The 20,813-nt window shown below is 43.1% G+C and overlaps 1 protein-coding gene across 3 annotated transcripts in view; it reads left to right on the plus strand.

The window, feature by feature from the left end:
• LOC139422841 (very low-density lipoprotein receptor-like) overlaps positions 1-20,813 on the plus strand; it is a 31,460-nt gene that overhangs the window by 1,717 nt on the left and 8,930 nt on the right. For all 3 annotated transcript variants that reach the window (XM_071174253.1, XM_071174254.1, XM_071174255.1), the window contains exons 2-9: positions 5,878-5,997; positions 12,148-12,270; positions 13,927-14,049; positions 14,235-14,606; positions 14,957-15,079; positions 17,157-17,279; positions 19,766-19,885; positions 20,647-20,772. In XM_071174253.1, coding sequence (XP_071030354.1) covers positions 5,878-5,997; positions 12,148-12,270; positions 13,927-14,049; positions 14,235-14,606; positions 14,957-15,079; positions 17,157-17,279; positions 19,766-19,885; positions 20,647-20,772 — 1,230 coding nt within the window. The remainder of the gene's footprint in view (positions 1-5,877; positions 5,998-12,147; positions 12,271-13,926; positions 14,050-14,234; positions 14,607-14,956; positions 15,080-17,156; positions 17,280-19,765; positions 19,886-20,646; positions 20,773-20,813) is intronic.

Here is a 20,813-nt window from a genome sequence, read left to right on the forward strand (position 1 = left end):
CTGCTTATTGACAGCTTCTAGTCTACTGCAGTCACACACATAATATTTATTTGGGGATTCCTGTTGGATTGTGGTGAAGGGCAGTTAACTGCTCTGCTATATTACCCTATCCAGGACTTAACCCATTTGAAGTGTTTTCAGAGGTTTGTTATTGAACATGAAGGGGATAGATTTTTGCCCTAGCCCCTAGTATCTTCTGACTGGGGGAGTTAAGAGCCCCGACACTGATCATTAATACGCATTGCTTGCGTATGTTTTTGGAAACATAAAGAACGTGTCTTTTAATATCAGTCAGAAATTGTATTTATGTGTTTAGATTACTACACACTAGAGGTCGACCGATTTATGATTTTTCAACACCGATACCTATTATTGGAGGACCAAAAAGCCGATCCCGATTAATCGGCCGATTTAATTACAACAATACTGAATGAACACTTATTTTAACTTAATATAATACATCAATAAAATCAATTTAGCCTCAAGTAAATAATGAAACATGTTCAATTTGGTTTAAATAATGCAAAGCGAGTGACGTTTGAAACGCTATTAGCGCGTGCTAACTAGCTAGCCATTTCACTTCGGTTACACCAGCCTCATCTCTGGAGTTGATAGGCTTGAAGTCATAAACAGCGCTTCTGCCTACCACCGCTCAGTCAGATACTTATAGATACTTGTATGCTCAGTCAGATTATATAGTAGGACACGCTAGATAATATCTAATAATATCATCAACCATGTGTAGTTAACTAGTGATTATGATTGATTGTTTTTTTTAATAAGATAAGTTTAAGTTGCTAGCTAGCATTATCTTGGCTTACTGCATTCGCGTAACAGGCAGTCTCCTTGTGGAGTGCAACGAGAGAGACGCAGGTCGTTATTGCGTTGGACTAGTTAACTGTAAGGTTGCAAGATTGGATCCCGCGAGCTGACAAGGTGAAAATCTGTCGTTCTGCTCCTGAACGAGGCAGTTAACCCACTGTTCCTAGGCCGTCATTGAAAATAAGAATGTGTTCTTAACTGACTTACCTAGTTAAATAAAGGTATACAAATATATATTTTTTTAAATCGTCAAATCGGCGCCCAAAAATACACATTTCCGATTGTTATGAAAACTTGAAATCGTCCCTAATTAATCGGTCGACCTCTACTACACACCTATTATATGGTTAGTTTTCACACATGGCCATATCTCCACGTTACATCGCTTGTTTACGGAAGACAAAGGCTGCCACCTGTGCTAATTAGCTATCAAACTGCTACACTGTACCCAAACCGTCCGCACGCCATTGTGCGCAAATTGATATGCAGGTTGAAATATCAAAACAAACTCTGAACCAATTATATTAATTTGGGGACAGGTCGAAAAGCATTAAACATTTATGGCAATTTAGCTAGCTAGCTTTCAGTTGCTAGCTAATTTGTCCTATTTAGCTAGCTTGCTGTTAGCTAATTTTTCCTGGGATGTAAATGTTATTTTACCTGAAATGCACAAGGTCCTCTATTCTGACAATTAATCCACACAAAACGGTCAACCGAATTGTTTTTTGTCATCTATTCTCCTTCCAGGCTTTTTCTTTGGACTTTATATGGCAATTGGCATCTAACTTTTGTCATGACGTTGGCCTGGGGGGTAGGTTTATGACAGTCATATATACCTCTTCCTCCCTTTTTTCCTCTATCTACCCTACTGAGGTTACATTTGCAAAACCCTTGGTTAACATAGAGATTATGGGAACGTCAGAAGGTGTGGGGAAATGAACTATATTCTGGTAATCCGACCAATGGAACATATGCGGTGGTACTTAATGAATATGATGGCAGTTCGGTTGTCATCTGAGACATTCTCATCAATGATAAGATGACATAAACTCTACAGTGGAAAGTCTACACATCAGAGTTATTGGATTCACATGGAATTGTTGTTCAATATAAGCCGTTGACGACAATATAACCATCTGTTCCGAGGATGTAGGACGACGGTCCTATGTCAGAATGGTTCAGATAATAACTACAGAACGAAGCCAACATCAGCGTGAGCTTTGGTTGCGAATGGTATGAACTTTGAACTGTTATTTACTACAGAAGTGATACCTCCTAGCCGTTGAGTTAGCAACAGCAGATGCAACGAGGGTTAGGATGGAGCAGACAGAGTATCCCGTCTATCACGCAATGACGTTACTACAACGTATCCAATTGACAACCAGAGACATTCTTCAAAGGACTCGGTTTGGCAACACGGCCTTCCATCTACCACCAACCTAGCGAAGCGCAGCTCAGAGTAAATATTTATTGCATTTTCCTTTTCCAAATGGGCGGTAATTTAGAATGCATCAGATACTGTATTTACGATAGCACAACTTCTCCCTGTGGCCCTCAGTCTTCCTGCTCTTTCACTCAAACCCAGCCCTTTTCCTTTGCGTAACAAGCTGTCATATCTGTTCCGCCCGCTAGGGACGTTTTCCTGTATGACGTAATCAAGTTATGATTTAATTATGTGTATGTATAATTCTGTGTGATTAGTTAGGTATTTAGTAAATAAATGATTAAACCCAATTTTTGTATTGATGATTTCAATTGTTAGCCAACGTTCGTGCAGATAACCAAGAATTTACAACTTTCAGATGAGACTGAATTAAGATGAGGATTAATATTGACTGCGATTGATGTAAAATATTTCTAGGTCTTTAAGAGTTTATTTGGAAGATAACAGCTCTATAAATATTATTTTGTGGTGCCCCACTCTCTAGTTAATTACATTTACATGATTAGCTCAATCAGGTGATATTAATTACGGAGAAATTATTTTATAGAATAGCATGTCATATAACTTAATCCGGCATAGCCAAAGACACAACACTTTCATTGGTGTATTACTACAACAGACCAGACCGAAGTTCCTTTCTATCACCCACGTGGGTATAAACAATGAGGAGATGGGAGAGGCAGGACTTTCACAGCGTCACAAATAGAACTGACTTCTATTTCTGCGCTTGGCAATGCAGATGCTCTTTGGTGTGCGCGAGCAGTGTGGGTGCAACGTACGCGAATGGTGTGGTCAGCGTGCGCCCAACTTGTGTGTAAACGTAACTGGGGAGGAAAGATAGTTCTTCAACTGGAGGCGCACAGCTTCTGGATCTATGCACAACCGCTACAGTAAGTGTATATTTATTTGAAAGATTATTTCTCACCGATGAAAGGGAAGGGGCCTATCCACATGTATTTTGAAAACTGGTTTGAGGGGGCGATGATGAACTTTTCTAAACTTTAAGACTGTCGGATTTGTAGTTCACATGAAGACGAATGTGGGCGAATGTAATTGCTGAAAACCCTACATACGGATAAGGGTTTTTGAGAGCTGATTTTGAACCACTGTGAAAATGACATTTGTTAGTGTCAGCTGAGGGGCTTTTGTTGAGTCTCACACAGATTGTTTAATTTCTTTGTATTGAGTGAGACTGTATGCAAATTAGAGATTGGTTCGTTGACCTAATTAAAATGGAGATATATCATAGGCTATATTCTCCCTGTTTATTTTGATAATGAGACCAATAGTGCTCAACGGCACGTTGTCACCTGGCTGCCACAGAGGGTGGGGCTACAGACAGGAAATTAGTATTGTCATGGACAGACCAATCAAATCTAGGCTTCAACCAATTAGATATGCAAAATGGATTGATACACATTTTTTTAAATGTTTTTTTCTTACAAAAAAAAAGTAGTCTATGCCTGAAGCATATTTTAATTTCAATATTTGCTCTAGTTTTCATTATGGAAACAGGTTTGTTCAGTATTTAACAATGAATTGAGTCATCTGATTTCACAATAACATCCATCTGAGACACAACATATTTTCTTGGAGTGTTTCTCAGGCTTACACAATTGCAAACACTTGACGAGAAGCCTACAATTCATGTAAAACTGGTGAAGTATGAGACAGGTGATCTTTAAAATGCCAATAGGATTCAATAGGCCTATTTCAAAGTTTGGTTGGTAGGTGAATTCCCTAACGTATACTTAACAGAAATATAAACGCAGCATGTAAAGTGTTGGTCCCATGTTTCGTGAGCTGAAATAAAATATCCTATAATTTTTCACATGCACAAAATGCTTTTCTCTCACTTTGTGCACAAATATGATTACATCCCGGTTAGTGAGCATTTCTCCTTTGCCAAGATAATCCATCCACCAGACAGGTGTGGGAATCAAGAAGCTGATTTAAACAGCAGGAACATTACACAGGTGCACCTTGTGCTTGGGACAATAAAAGGCAACTCTAAAATGTGTTTTGTCACAACGCAATGCCACAGATGTCTCAAGTTGAGGGAGCATGCAATTGGCATGCTGATTGCAGGAACGTCCACTAGAACTGAATTGACTGATTTCACTTATGAACTCTAACTCAGTAAAATCATTAATTGTTGCACTTATTTTTGTTCAGTTATAGCCTATTTTATTAACACTGGGTAAGCACAAACCCGCTGCCCCAGGCTCGCTAGCATGTTCACTTTTTAGTGAAGCAACCTCAGCACAAAATGTGGTGCAGTAGCAGAGACATCTGATGAGTTTACTCCTGGTGACAGATGAGCAATAGTACCTATACAGTTGTATTCACATGATTCAGCCTCATTGTGTGTATGTGTAACCAGTGTGAAATGGCTAGCTAGTTAGCGGTGCATGCTAGTAGCATTTCAATCGGTGACTTCACTCGCTCTAAGCCCTTAGTAGATTCCCATGTTCTGCAAGGGCAGCGGCTTTATTGGATCGATGGGTAACGATGCTTCGGGGGTGACTGTAGTCAATATTCAGGTCTCTTGGCCAAGCCCAGGTTGGGGCAAGGAGAGAGATGGAAGCAACGCTGTTTACATATGATTATACTAGTCTCCATTCATTTTGTTAAATGGTCCCCCCGCCCCCTCAGTACAAGCCTTATTATTCTGGAGATGGTTTGGAGGTCATAGAGCTTAACCTAATGTAATCCACTCTAGTATCACTGCTGCTGCACACCGGTCCTTACCTTTAGCCTTGAACTATTACTGGAAGGTTTTGGCATGAGTGGCATTGAGTAATGCAATCTGTAGACTGTGTAGGCCTGCAGCCATATCAGCGTCTTGTTTGGTAGTACTGCTGAGACTTATGCAAATGTCCACACTGCAAACACTTTGTTTTATATGATCCTCTTGATTGTTCTTTGGCATTTTACCTCATCTGTTTGCGCCTGATCTGTTGGCTTGTTTAACAATGTCTATCAGAAATGGCACCTTATTTCTTATGTAGTGCCCTACTTTTGACTAGAGCTTATGGGGCTCTGTTCAAAACAAGTAATGCACCATTTAGGGAATAGGATGGCATTTCGGACTTATAATATGACCATTGCCCAGGACAATTAGCACTGTCCCAGGCAGACGATTGTGCTGGCGGTGTTGGCCTCCAAGCACGAGGTCTGTTAGTTCCCTGCTGCAGACGGATCCAATGCTGAGGGGATGATCACTGAGGAGCAGGGGTTATTGGACATGGTCTGGCTGTACTTTCTCTTCTCTGCACTGGCTAGTGGCTTGCTGACGAGTTTCACTGTGGCGGGCTGGTAACAACCCTAAGCAAGTGTACCTTCAGCACAGCGTGTCATTGGTGTTGTCAAATTAACCAATTGACGGTCATTTAGAGTTGAACTCTTCTTGGCTGAACGTGTCTGTATATTAATTGCTTTTTTTGTTTTCTGTGCCCTACAAACACCACCCAGGTTCGAGGCCTTTCAATTCAGTGACAAACCAGATGGAACATATTTGCATTCCTTGAGGCCTGGAGACATGTACACTAGTTATGCATGATGATGGTTTTGAGTTATCCAATCTTTAGTTTCTTTTTCCTTTCTTCCAGGATCAAAGACAGAATGTGAGCCCAGTCAGTTCCAGTGTGGGAACGGTCGCTGCATCCCGTCTGTCTGGCAGTGTGACGGGGATGAGGACTGCTCGGACGGGAGTGACGAGAACACCTGCGGTGAGGGTGACACACACACACACACACACACACACGCTCTCTCTCTCGGTTCTGCAAAATTAAGTCAGATTGGTGACAAATCGGTGACATAGCCTACTGCGTTAGAAAACAAACCTTGCTATTTTTTTAATTTAACTAGGCAAGTCAGTTAAGAACAAATTCTTAATGACACTGATGGCCTACCCGTTTATAAGGGATATAATGAATCACTGATACGTTTTGGGCCACTATTCAGATGTTTAAAGCTGCTACTTTTGGAATGTGAATTATAGATCTGTCATTCTCATTGAAAGCATATCTCTAAGAAGTGGTAGATCTGTTCTATGTGCACTATTTCTATGCTTCCAGTTAAGTTTCATTTTTGCGTCTTTTACTTTTGGTTTTGTACATAATCTTCAAACAGGGAGCTGACTGCTTGACGACTGATGCTGCAGACCTAATGGGGCAGAGAACCTTTGGCCCTCAGTCTACTGCTCCGCCAGGCTGACTAGAACTGGACACAGCGAAACTAGAACGTCTTAAGGCTCGGAGCCTAGTGCTGATAACTCTGGAACTGACAGGGAGAAACTGGTTCCATTGAGCCTAGCGGGGCAGGAACCTGATGACCCACCTGGGCTAGGGACTGAGGGCTGACAAATGCTGGAGACAACAGACCTAGTGCAGCTGGAGACCAATGACCTAGTGCTAGGGACTGAGGGCAGAGTAGGGCTTGACTAGCAGAGTATCCCAACTGGGAGGAGAGGATGACTCCGCAACCAGAACAGGCTTCATGGCACCGGCTGCCTGTGGCTCCACGACTGGAGTGGGAGTGTCCTTAACTGTGGCTAATCGAGGAGCTGGCTAAGGAGGGTGCAGACCAACTCTGGAATTGTCTTCATCTGCTTGGGAGCTAGGCCGCTCTGGGGCGCACAGGTGGGCCTAGAGGGATGTCGGTCGGGAAAGTGGCTGGACCACCTCGGGGTGGTACCTCTGACGCTCTGGCAGATATGACACCTGTTGAATAGATGGGCCACCTCTGGGTGGTACCTCTGACCCTCTGGCAGATATGACACAGGCTCCAGCTGGGCGGGCCTGGAGCAATGAAGATCTGTTGAATAGATGGGCCACCTCGGGACATAGTGGGTCGTCCCATGGAGGTGGCGAAAACTCAGGCCTGGAGTAGTCTCTCAGGAGAGTAGCCGGGCCGACTCGGGGAGGACCGGCAGTGATGGCGCTCCTGTGACGATGGTTCTAGCCGTGGAGGCCTAGAGTGGTGGTGGTCAGGAGAGTAGTGGCGTCACTAGTGCTCGCGCGGGGTTGACTTAGGCCGGGAGGGCCTAGAGTACGCCCTCTTGATCTCTTGCTGGTAGTCACGCAGGTACTCATATTCTCTCATCAGCTCCCAACTGGTGAGGGTGTGGTCACTCCCTGACCACTGAGGAGGCCTGGAGCAACTCATCTTCCTCAGGGGCATGACGGCTTCGTGTGGGCTGAGGTGGGTAGTGACAGGCGTCTCATACATAACTGGTCTGCATCCTGGGGTGTTTAAACAACTCCTTTTCTGGGTACTCCAACATCTCAACTATAGCAGATCAGAATCCGGTGATACGAAGGACCATGTAAAAAAAAAAAAAAAAACTATTGGTCGCTAAATCCAGAGAATTGACGGACTATGGGGAGAATAAAAAATGTAAAATGTTGGTCACTATAGAAGGACCATGTAAAAACGGTCGGCTGTGAATGCCCTCACCCGCTTGGTTCTGGTTTGGTTCTGCCCTTTTTTATACTGCTGTCCAGTTAGAACATGATGTTGAGGCACATCACTACTCTTCATAGTCACCACCACACAGACACAGCTGTATCCTTTTAAGATGTTTATGATTTTAGTAATCCAAGTGACTTCATCTTATTGAAAAATATATGGGTTTATTAATAAAAATAAAAAGGGATAACTTAGGTGCTGGATTTTAGGCCGCAGCAACTGCCACAGGGGGTCCTGCCGTTCAGAACACGAGGAAGCAGTAGTTCCAGTTCACAGATTTAATGAAGATCCACACACATACACCACTCTCTGATACTAATTGTGTGGCATGTAGCTGTACTCACAATAATATCAGAAAGAAAAGTAATTTATTTTAAGGAGGTAAAATAAGCAGGAGAGAAACAGATTGATCATAAGAATGGAAACTACAGACTGCCTGAGGTCTTGCCTGGTCGGGTTTTACCCTAAATCCCGGGTAAGAAGGCTGCTTATTGGCTAATAAATTGATGATTGCCGTTAATTTATTCCAATAGGAAAACCAAAAGAAAGTTAGGGAAAGGAGGTAGATGAGCTGGCTGTTTTTACTCTTATTGTTGTTGTCATTTCGACGCACGCACAACATTCAGACATTCATGTTACTGTCGACAATAGAAAGTCCTCTCACTTCGGATGATGACAACTCTAACCTGAGTGGGCGGGTGCAGTGCCCAGATGCGCATTTCCAAGCACTCTGACTGGTTGGGAATGGCAGGGGTATGATTGGTGAGGGATAATATAGGTAGGCTGAGCAGCCAAACTAAAGGGACTTAAGGAAAACTGAAGGGACTATGAGGGGAAGTTGGGTAGAGAGGAGCAGGATGGCCTTTTTTACACTCTCTGATCTACAAGTCATTTTGCATGCTGAACACCCCAAGGCATTGTCAGTAGCCTAGTCAAACTGCACTGTTCCAGATCTTTCACATCTTTGCGGCACCTTCAGCACGCAAATGCTAAAATGGCTTGCACGATATTAGGCTTTATTAGTTGAGTGACAACCTATGTTATTGTTATCTATGCACCGTTAACATTTTTTACTACTGGAGTAAAAACTAATCTGGCTATACCTGCTGAATGGGGCTAACAATGGATTCACCATCTGCAATAATTGTAAAAGTTTTTCTGTGTGTGTGTGTGTGTGTATATATGGTCATTTGTTGATATGCAGGTTAAAGTCTCTTTTCATGAGGACAGAAAACAAGCTCTTGGTAAACCTGCCAAACATCAACCATTCGATTTTGGGAGTGGGTGAGATCATGTTCTTATTTAAAGCAAGTTTAAGAAATGGTAGATCTGTTCTTTGTGCGCTATTTCTACGCTTCTCCTAAATTTCATTTTTGCATCTTTTACTTTCTGTTTTGTACACCAGCTGAAAATACAATCATTTTGGTTATGGAAAATATATTTCAGACTTAGCTGGTACAACGATTCGTTTCATAATGACTGCTTGTTTTGTCACAAACCGAAATTAGGCAAACTATTTGAATTTTAGCAGCCAGGAAATGACGTGATTTCTTCATAGTGAACCTTTTAAAGTGTGTGATTTGTAATTTCAGAACCAAAGTGAGTGGACTTAAAAAATATGGGCTACATTGCCTCCCTAATCTGACAGTGGTAGCACAGAACAATTTGTTGGTAGATGCTTAGTTTCCCTTATAGTACAGCTCAAGTGTCTACATACTCCAAAGCCATACATCATTCACACACACACACACACACACACACACGTCAGCTCCGACAGATCCAGCTCATGAGCTCTATCTGCAGTAGATTTTTAAATATGTATGCGTTTATGCAACAAATAATATCGATTCGTTCTCTAATCAAACCGAATCATTTCAAACTCAAACATATTGTTTGTTACTGTATCATATTGGAGCTCATGTATCTAGATGCGTATTGAAGGGGAAAGATGCACATCCCTACTTAACTGGGTCCCGTTGGTGTTGTGACTGAATCCAGCAGGGCTAACATGACCTGGTGCGAGTGGCAGCGCTTACGGAGAGCTGAAAATGGCAGTGACAGAGACGTGCAAACGAGCCCCCATCTGGGCAAACAGTGTTTCTCCTTGAATCTCTGTGATATCTGGGTCATGGTGGATGAGACGGAGGGAAAGGAGGGGTTGGCATAGAAAGGGATGTGTGGTGCGGTCTCTCAATTAAAGCTGTGCTTACATAAGTCTGTGTAGGGCTATATCGAATTTGTTTGATTTAGTGCAATGTGTCAAATGCATATATCACAAGAAGCTAGGTTTTTCTTTTTTGTTTTCATGTGCGTTCTGTCTTTTGAATCTTGTCTCCTTCGCGTATCTGCTATGTGCACGCCCCTACCCACTCGCACACACACCAAGCCCCTACACACTCGCACACAGACACCACGCCCCTCCCCCTGCCGCACACAGACACCACGCCCCTCCCCCTGCCGCACACAGACACCACGCCCCTCCCCCTGCCGCACACAGACACCACGCCCCTCCCCCTGCCGCACACAGACACCACGCCCCTCCCCCTGCCGCGCACAGACGCCACGCCCCTGCCGCGCACAGACGCCACGCCCCTGCCGCGCACAGACGCCACGCCCCTGCCGCGCACAGACGCCACGCCCCTGCCGCGCACAGACGCCACGCCCCTGCCGCGCACAGACGCCACGCCCCTGCCGCGCACAGACGCCACGCCCCTGCCGCGCACAGACGCCACGCCCCTGCCGCTCACAACAACAACGAAAGATAATGTCTTCCTCTGAGAAGAAGCAGTTTAAAACTTGCTATTTGAGGTTTGGTCCAACAGAATCGATCAAATGGAAACCCTTAGACATTATTTTACTGTAATAGGCGAGGATTTAACCTTTCTAACGATACCAGTTTTATGTACCAACTCTCAATGTAGAACAAGGCAGACCTTATTAAAATGAGAGTATCCACGAACATGTGGAAAAGGAATGCTCCGTTTCTGTCACCATTAGCATTGCGGTGCTAGCGGTGCTAGCTATCTAGTCTGTCATTGCACGTATAAATGTGCAATGACCATAAAAATACTTATTTATATGAGGAATTGCCAACTCATTTTCATTCTGAGAAATAAGCATTTTATCCCGGTAGGCCACTTCAATATCTAAACTATGTTTAAACAGTTGGACAGGAGGGTTCATCCAAAACTTTTAAACTGTTCTACCTTGTTAGCAAGAAAATAGATACAAGTTGTCGAGTCTTGAAATATAACAATTGGCTACTCTCTAGCACGTGGGATTGAGACCTGTGTCCATGTTCTGTCATTCCTGCTACAAGAAGTTGGCCAATACAAGTGGATGTGATTGGTTTTGGTTAAAAACAAGAATGGCGTAGACAACCCTGAAAGCCAGATCAGGGATTATTGCAAAAAAAGCAGGTTAAACTATTTCTATAAAATAATTACATTATTAGTGGGTTTTATGGTTGTGGAAGTCTAGGAATAATGTACAAGCCCTGAATTCATTAGATTATCTGTTTTGAAATGCAGTGTATTGACTTTTTAAAAATTGTGCAAAAAATCTTAATTAGATAACGTAAAACGTGTGTATCTTGAATTGTTCATAAATTAGAATAAAAAATATTTTATGCTATATTGTCCAGCCTTACCTTTTGGATTTCTATATGGATTTACTTGCCCTTTTTTTTTCTCTCGCTCTCGCTCTCTCTGCGCGTCCATGGCTCCCTCGACCTACTGTATAAATTGCCCCAACAACCACACAGAGCGCTTCCCTGGTAACATTAATGCTGATGGGACTCTGCCATTCTAGCCATAGGGAGGAATAGCCTATGAGGAGGCACTTGAACACAGTGGACATGAAGCTAGTTTTAGGGCTTCCGAGTGGCGCAGCGGTCTATGGCACTGCAGTTCCTGGTTCGAATCCAGGCTGCATCACATCCGGCTGTGATAGGGCCAAGTTTACTTCGATATGAGGGTTATTATATTAATATCTGTGCATAAAGGTTTCCATTGCAATTTCTCACAATTAATTTTACAGACCCAAAAAGATCCCACCATGTCGAACAAACTAATTCTGTCGCCATTTATAAAATTGGAACGAAACTTCCTGTTTCTATCACAGCTGTCGTGATTAAATGTTTATACGGTATGACTTTACACAACTGTGGATGGAAAAGTGGTTACAGACTAGGATTTAAAGGGCACATTGTGAATCATTATATTGGATTAGTCTGGATCTGTATAACTTGGCTCTTATTTGTGGTATTTTGGTTGGCAGGCAGCCAACGGGAGCACATTTTTGGCCTCACTCTGAAACACAGTGGTTTCACTTACTGTCAGCTTCCCATTTTGATTCCTAAGCTAGCATACTGTATCATTCTAACACACTCTTCCTCTATGCCTTTGCAGTTCGGAAGACCTGTGCAGAGGTGGACTTTGTCTGTCGTAATGGCCAATGCGTCCCCAAGAGATGGCACTGCGACGGAGAGCCAGACTGTGAGGATGGGTCTGACGAGCGTGTGGAAGTGTGCCGTAAGTCATGTGGATCCAGCCCCAGATAGGAATATGTTGTTCATTCATATTCAGTAGTTTGTTAGATTAAGAATTGTATACAGTATAAGACAGTTTTCAACTCATTGCCCTCACTTTTCCTGAGTCAAGTTAAATTTCTTCAACTTTATTTAGCCTCTGTCTATGGATGGATGGATGGATGGATGGATGGGGGGGGGGGGGGGGGGGGGGGGGGGGGTGAGCGAGAGAGAGAATATATCACCGTTTACCAGACCTAAATATTGTGGAATTGAGGAACTCTTAATTCTTCAGGATTTTCTTTCGTTTTCATAAAGCAGTTGGCTTTGAGCAATCCCCTCCTGAAAGTGCATTAGGTTAGATGAGAACATTTTCCAAAGCAGCATGTTGGTTCATCTGCCATCATACATTAGACTGTCTGAGCCCTGTCTGATGTTCAATGGTGTAAAAATACTTTAAAGTCCTACTTAAGTAGTTTTTATGGGTATCTGTACTTTACTATTAATATTTTCGACTACTTTTACATCACTACACTCCTTAAGAAAATATTATGCTTTTTACTCCATACGTTTTCTTGACACCCAAAAATACTTGTTACATTTTCAATGCTTAGCAGGACAGGAGAATAGTCAAATTCACGCACTTATCATCCAAATATTCCTGGTCATCCCTACTGCTTCTGATCTGGTGGACTCACTAAACACACATGCTGCTTTTGTAAATGATGTTGGAGTGTGCCCCAGGCTTCCTGTAAATAAAAGAACATGGTGCCATCTGATTTGCTTAATATAAGGAATTTGAAATGATTTATACTTAGGTATATTTTAAACCAAATACTTTTACTGAAGTAACATTTTACTGGGTCAAACTTTTACTTGAGTAATTTTCCATTAAGGTATATTTACTTTTACTCAAGTATGACAGTTGGGTACTTTTTCCACCACTGGTGATGTTACATTAGGCTCTCTCTGTCGGAGTTAGCTTCTTCGATTATGGCTCATGCTTCACAAACTGACCTTTCTCTGACTGATAAAGCCCAGCATTTTTTCATGTGCAGTACTGAGAAATTGAACTGCATTGATCTGGTATCTAGCGTTCTGACCAGATCACTCAAGACAGACCTCCCTGCTACACATGAACCCACTGTTTCAATCGCATGAGTAACAGATCAGTTCCTGATAGATATTCTTGTAGAAGGGAATGAGGGATGGATATCTCTGAAATTCCTCTAGGTTTGATCTCTAAACAACAGGCATTGTATGGTGGATCAATAGCCACTATTGATAGACACTTGTAAATGTTCTGAATGGGCTCCAAGACATGCTCTGAATGAAAATAACCTAGTTGTTGTGGAGGCTATAATCTCATCTATACGATACAGACCCAGTAACGACTGAGGGAGTGTAAAACCGTACAGTGTGTACACACACGTTGAACACATGGCTCAATTGACTTGGGTACCCACTGCATTGATTTTTAAATGTATCAAATTAGTTTCACAGCATAAGTTGGACTGGGTGCCCTGCTCAATAAATCGCTCAGTGCTCCATTAGCCGGCCTAGCCCACCACCACCCTGCAGTCCTGTGTTAAGCATTTCCCATCTCAATCAAAGCATTAAAGGCCTATAAATTAAATCCCTCCATCCATGTGCTTTGCAGACACCAGGACCTGCCGTGTGAATGAGTTTAGCTGTGGGGCCGGGTCCACCCAATGCATCCCCGTCTTCTGGAAGTGTGATGGAGAGAAGGACTGCGATCACGGAGAGGATGAAATGAGCTGTGGTGAGTTGATTTTACTGATAGCAGTATGATGGGAGGTGTCCCTCACAAACTACTAGGTGTGACAGAACTTACTTATTTACTGCTTTGGAATGAATCTAAGCAGAAACAGATAATTTAGGAGTACACATTTGATGTTGATTTCAACATCAGCATCACAGTACTGGGTACTCTGTTCCCTCCCACAGGTAACATCACGTGCGCCTCGCTGGAGTTCACCTGTGCAAGCGGCCGCTGCATCTCCCTTAACTTCGTCTGTAACGGGGAGGATGACTGTGGTGACGGGAGTGATGAGCAGGAATGTGCTCCGTCCTCCTGTGGTCCCAGTGAGTTTCAGTGTGGCAATGCCACCTGTATCCCTGGCAACTGGGTCTGTGACGATGACGTGGACTGCCAGGACCAATCGGATGAGTCCCCTCAGCGATGTGGTCGCCAACCCACGCCGCCGGCCAAATGTTCATCCAGCGAGACACAGTGTGGGTCTGGGGAGTGCATCCACCGCAAGTGGCGATGTGACGGGGACCCAGACTGCAAGGATGGCAGCGACGAAGCCAACTGTTGTAAGTGTTGAGGCTTAATCAGACCACGTTCCAGCAGGCCAGCTCAGTTTTTTCGCATCTTTGTCTCTATATTCAGTGTTCATAGCAGCTATCATGAGTGTATCTGTTGATGGTGCAGGTCAGTTATTCCCAACCAGGGGTATATGTCGAGACCATAGGCTTACTGGTAAAACTCCACATGAGTGTGGGTACTTCAGGGGTATTCAGAGTAGGTCAAAATTCTGTTGGTGGTACAGGACCCAAAAAAGGTTGTGAACCATTGGTGTAGGTTCCATTATGATGGTGTAAATAAGGTCATGGTTGTGTATTCTGTAAGGGTTAATGGTTTAACAACTCTGTGTCCTCTTCAGCTGTTCGTACCTGCAGACCGGACCAGTTCAAGTGTGAGGACGGCAACTGTATCCACGGCAGCAGACAATGCAACGGTTTGCGTGATTGTGCAGATGGCACCGATGAAGTCAACTGCAAAAACTGTGAGTGCGTTCAACCAGAAGTAATGTCATTCCAAAATTAATCTACTTGAAAAACTAAAACTGTTTCCGTTACTACAGAACATTTCCTGAACAAGGTTATGTTTGCTTCAGTGTTCCTCATCTCAAAAATACTGTTATTCCTGTATGAGTTGGGTCAAAAGATGCTCAATAAATACTATATTTAGATCTTTCAGGACTACAGTAATTAGGTTATTGAAGTATTGACTTCAAACTTGTACTGCGAGCATACGCTGACCAACTGGCAAGTGTCTTCATTGACATTTTCAAACTCTCCCTGTCCGAGTCTGTAATACCAACATGTTTTAAGCAGACCACCATAGTGCCTGTGCCCAAGAACACTAAGGTAACCTGCCTAAATGACTACTGACCCGTAGCACTCACATCTGTAGCCATTAAGTTTTGTGAAAGGCTGGTCATGGCTCACATCAGCACCATTATCCCAGAAACCCTCAACCCACTCCAATTTGCATACCGCCCCAACAAATTCACAGATGATGCATTCTCTATTGCGCTCCACACTGCCCTATCCTACCTGGACAAAAGGAACACTTATGTGAGTATGCTATTCATTGACTACAGCTCAGTGTTCAACACCATAGTGCCCTCAAAGCTCATCAATAAGCTAAGGACCCTGGGACTAAACACCTCCCTCTGCAACTGGATCCTGGACATCCTTACGGGCCGCACCCAGGTGGGAAGGGTAGTTAACAACACATCTGCCACGCTGATCCTCAACACGGGGGCCCCTCAGGGGTGCGTGCTCAGTCCCCTCCTGTACTCCCTGTTCACTCATGACTGCATGGCCAGGCATGACTCCACCACCATTAAGTTTGCTGATGACACAACACTGGTAGGCCTGATCACTGACAACGAGGAGACAGCCTATAGGGAGGAGGTCAGAGATCTAGCTGTGTGGTAACAGGACAACAACCTCTCCCTCAATGTAATCAAGACAAAAGAGATGATTTTGGACTACAGGAAAAAGAGGACCGCACACATTCTCATCGACGGGGCTGTAGTGTAGCAGGTTGAGAGCTTCAAGTTCCTTGGTATCCACATCACCAACAAACTAACGATGGTGTGCTTGGACCAAGACAGTCTTGAAGAGGGCACGACAAAACCTATTCCCCCTCAGGAGATTGAAAAGATTTGGCATGGGTCCTCAACCTCAAAAGGTTCTACAGCTGCACCATCGAGCGCATCCTGACTGGTTGCATCACTGCCTGGTATGGCAACTGCTCGGCCTCCGACCGTAAGTCACTACAGAGGGTAGTGCGAACAACCCAGTACATCACTGGGGCCAAGCTCCCTGCCATCCAGGATCTCTCCATACCAGGCAGTGTCAGAGGAAGGACCTAAAAAATGTAAACAACCCCAGCCACCCTAGTCATAGACTGTTCTCTGCTACTGCACGGCAAGCGGTACCGGAGTGCCAAGTCTAGGTCAAGAGGCTTCTAAACAGCTTCTACCCCCAAGCAATAAGACTCCTGAACATCTAATCAAATGGCCACCCAGACTATTTGCATTGCCCCCCCTCTTTTACACCACTGCTACTCTGTTATCATCTATGCATAGTCACTTTAACTCTACATGTACATCCGTTAACCGGTGCCCTCGCACATTGACTCTGTACCGGTACCCCCCTGTTAACCGGTGCCCTCGCACATTGACTCTGTACCGGTACCCCCCTGTATATAGTCTCGCTGTTATTTTACTGCTGTTCTTTAGGTACTTTTATTTCTTATTCATATATATGTGTGTGTGTGTGTGTGTGTGTGTGTGTGTGTGTGTGTATTTTTACTGCATTGTTGGTTAGGGGCTTCTAAGTAAGCATTTCCCCTGTTGTATTCAACGCATGTGACTAATACAATTTTGATTTGAAACACGTAAATGAATTGCTTTGGCTGCACCTACCATTTAGCACACCTCTGTTCCTATGGGGGCCATGCAGATGGCTGACTCTCAACCTCCTACACCAACTTCTGTTATTCCACTGTTCCTCTTTGTAACATTCCATTATCACCACTTTGTAATGCCACTTTCTTTCACAACCCAGTGACACAGTGCAATGGCCCTGACAAATTCAAGTGTCGGAGTGGAGAGTGTATAGAGATGAGTAAAGTGTGCAACAAGGCCCGGGACTGTCCAGACTGGAGCGACGAGCCCATCAATGAGTGCAGTAAGTGGATGAGAGCCAAACCTGTGTTTTATTAAGCAGCAGAGAGGATAAGTTCCTTTATGGAGCCGTCTTGTGATTGTTTATTCACTATGAAGAACGATGAGTGGTCCTCTATAGCTCAGTTGGTAGAGCATGATGCTTGTAACGCCAGGGTAGTTGGTTCGGTTCCTGGGACCACCCATTGGGAAAATGTATGCACACATGGTCGTTTTCCACACTAAGTCGTTTTGGATAAAAGTGTCTGCTAAATGGCATTTTTGTGTGCATTTACTCAAGTGGCTTAGCTTGTCTACTGTTGATTCACAAGTTGAAGTAATAATGCGCTGGTTTTAGACTGCAGTACAATGGGATTGATACACTATTTTGGCTATGGGTGTGTTTGTACACTACTATATACAGTTGAAGTTGGAAGTTTACATGCACCTTAGCCAAATACATTTTTGCTCAGTTTTTCACAATTCCTGATGTTTAATCTCAGTAAAAATTCCCTGTCTTAGGTCTGTTAGGTTCACCACTTTATTTTAAGAATGTGAAATGTCAGAATAATAGTAGAGAATGATTTATTTGAGCTTTTATTGCTTTCATCATTGTCCCAGTGGGTCAGAAGTTTACATACTCTAAATTTCTATTTGGTAACATTGCCTTTAAATGGTTTAATTTGGGTCAAACGTTTTGAGTAGCCTTCTACAAGCTTCCCACAATAAGTTGGGTGAATTTTGGCCCATCCTCCTGACAGAGCTGGTGTAACTGAGTCAGGTTTGTAGGCCTCCTTGCTCGCACACACTTTTTCAGTTCTTCCCACAAATTGTCTATAGGCTTGAGGTCAGGGCTTTGGGATGGCCACTCCAATACCTTGACTTTGTTGTCCTTAAGCCATTTTGCCACAACTTTGGAAGTATGCTTGGGGTCATTGTCCATTTGTGACCAAGCTTTAACTTCCTGACTGATGTCTTGATGTTGCTTCAATATATCCACATCATTTTCCTCCCTCATGATGCCATCTATTTTGTGAAGTGCACCAGTCCCTCCTGCAGCAAAGCACCCCCACAACATGATGCTGCCTGTTGGGATGGTGTTCTTCGGCTTGCAAGAGTCCCTTTTTCCTCCAAACATAACGATGGTCATTATGGCCAAACAGTTCTATTTTTGTTTCATCAGACCAGACGACATTTCTCCAAAATGTACGATCTTTGTCCCCATGTGCAGTTGCAAACCGTAATCTGGCTTTTTTATGGTGGTTGTGGAGCAGTGGCTTCTTCCTTGCTGAGTGGCCTTTCAGGTTATGTCGATATAGGACTCGTTTTACTGTGGATATAGATACTTTTGTACCTGTTTCCTCCAGCATCTTCACAAGGTCCTTTGCTGCTGTTCTGGGATTGAGTCGCACTTTTCGCACCAAAGTACGTTCATTCTAGGAGACAGAACGCGTCTCCTTCCTGAGCAGTATGATGGCTGTTTATACTTGCGTACTATTGTTTGTACATATGAACGTGGTACCTTCAGGCGTTTGGAAATTACTCCCAAGGGTGAACCAGACTTTCTTTTCTGAGGTCTTGGATGATTTCTTTTGATTTTCCAATGATGTCAACCAAAGAGGCACTTAGTTTGAAGGTAGGTCTTGAAATGCATCCCCAGGTACACCTCCAATTGACTCAAATGTTGGAAAAATTCCTTGTGTCATGCACAATGTAGGTGTTTTAACCGACTTGCCCAAACTATAGTTTGTTAACAAGAAATTTGTGGTGTGGTTGAAAAACGAGTTTTATTGACTCCAACCAAAGTGTATGTAAACTTCCGACTTCAACTGTAGCTTTACCTTTTTCACCTGTCCCATGGAGGCTACCTCGTATTCTTCTTATCCAACTCATCCTACACTACAGAAATCACATTAGTCCACTGTCATCCAGCCAGACAGAGCCAGTCCACTGATCTGATGTGATTTGATTTTAGTCAGGCCTTTGTTTGTGAATGAAGTGCTTTAGTAACCACCGCTTCCTGCCATCCAGGACCTCTAAACCAGGCGGTGTCAGAGGTAGGCCCTGAACATTGTCAATGACTCCAGCCACCCTAGTCATAGACTGTTCTCCGGTACCAGAACACCTAGTCTAGGTCCAAAAGACTTAACAGCTTCTACCACCAAGCCATAAGACTCGTCAACTAATTAAATGGCTACCCAGACTATTTGCATTGCCCCCCTTATATTTTACACTGCTGCTACTCTGTTTATGCATAGTCACTTTAACTCTGCTTACATGTACATGTTACCTTGACTAACCGGTACCCCCGCACATTGACTCTGTACCAGTACCCCCTGTTTTACTGCTGCTCTTTAATTATTTGTTACTTGTATTTTTTTCCTTAACTGCATTGTTGGTTTTAAAGGCTTGTAAAGTAAGCATTTCACTGTAAGGTCTACCTACACCTGTTGTATTCGGCGCATGTGACAAATAAGATGAGATTTTTTTTTCTGTCGTATGCTGTTTTAGACCTGAATGAGTGTCTGCTGAACAATGGAGGCTGCTCCCACATCTGCAGGGACATGGTGATTGGCTTCGAGTGTGACTGCACCCCTGGACTGCAGCTCATAGACCGCAAGACCTGTGGCGGTAGGATATATATATATATATATATATATATATATATATATATATATATATATATATATATATATATATATATATTACATACACACAATGATTAACACTAATCAATATGAACTCTCATACAAAAGAAAGTATTTTGCATTGGGGTATTGAGACTTGATACATTTGAAGATTATCCACCCAGTTTGTTGTCTCTCTTACAGAGGGGTGTAAAGTACTAATTAAGTAGTTTTTTTGGGGTATCTGTACTTTTAGTTCACTACATTCCTAAATAAATTATGTACTTTTTACTCCATACACTTCCCCTGACACCCAAAAGTACTTGTTACATGTTGAATGCTTAGCAGGACAGGAAAACGGTCCAATTAACACACTTATCAAGATCCCTACTGCCTCTGATCTGACGGACTCAAAAAACACATGCTTAATTGTAAATAATGTCTGTGTTGGAGTGTGCCTCTGGCTATCTGTACTTTTTAAAAACAATAAAATGGTGCTGTCTGCTTTGCTTAATATAAGGAATATTAAATGATTAATTATTTTACTATAGCTACTTATGTATGTTTTAGAACCAACTATTTTAATGGGTGACTAACTTTTTACTTGAGTAACTTTCAATTAAGGTATCTATACTTTCACTTAAGTATCACTATTGGGTACTTTTTCAACCACTGTGTTTACATTTGACTTAGTATTCACCAAGTGTCTTCATTTTGACTTCCTACTGTTTGGGTGACTTCCTGTTTTTCCCACCCTCCTTGCAGACATCAATGAATGTATGAACCCTGGGATCTGTAGTCAGATTTGTATCAACCTGAAGGGAGGTTATAAGTGCGAGTGCCACAACAGCTACCAGATGGACCCCACCACAGGAGTATGCAAGGCTGTGGGTAAGTTGGCTCACCCTGTCCTGTGTATACCATAATGTAGC

The sequence above is a fragment of the Oncorhynchus clarkii genome, chromosome 12 (genome assembly GCF_045791955.1).
Source record: "Oncorhynchus clarkii lewisi isolate Uvic-CL-2024 chromosome 12, UVic_Ocla_1.0, whole genome shotgun sequence".
NCBI classification, from domain to species: Eukaryota; Metazoa; Chordata; class Actinopteri; order Salmoniformes; family Salmonidae; genus Oncorhynchus; species Oncorhynchus clarkii.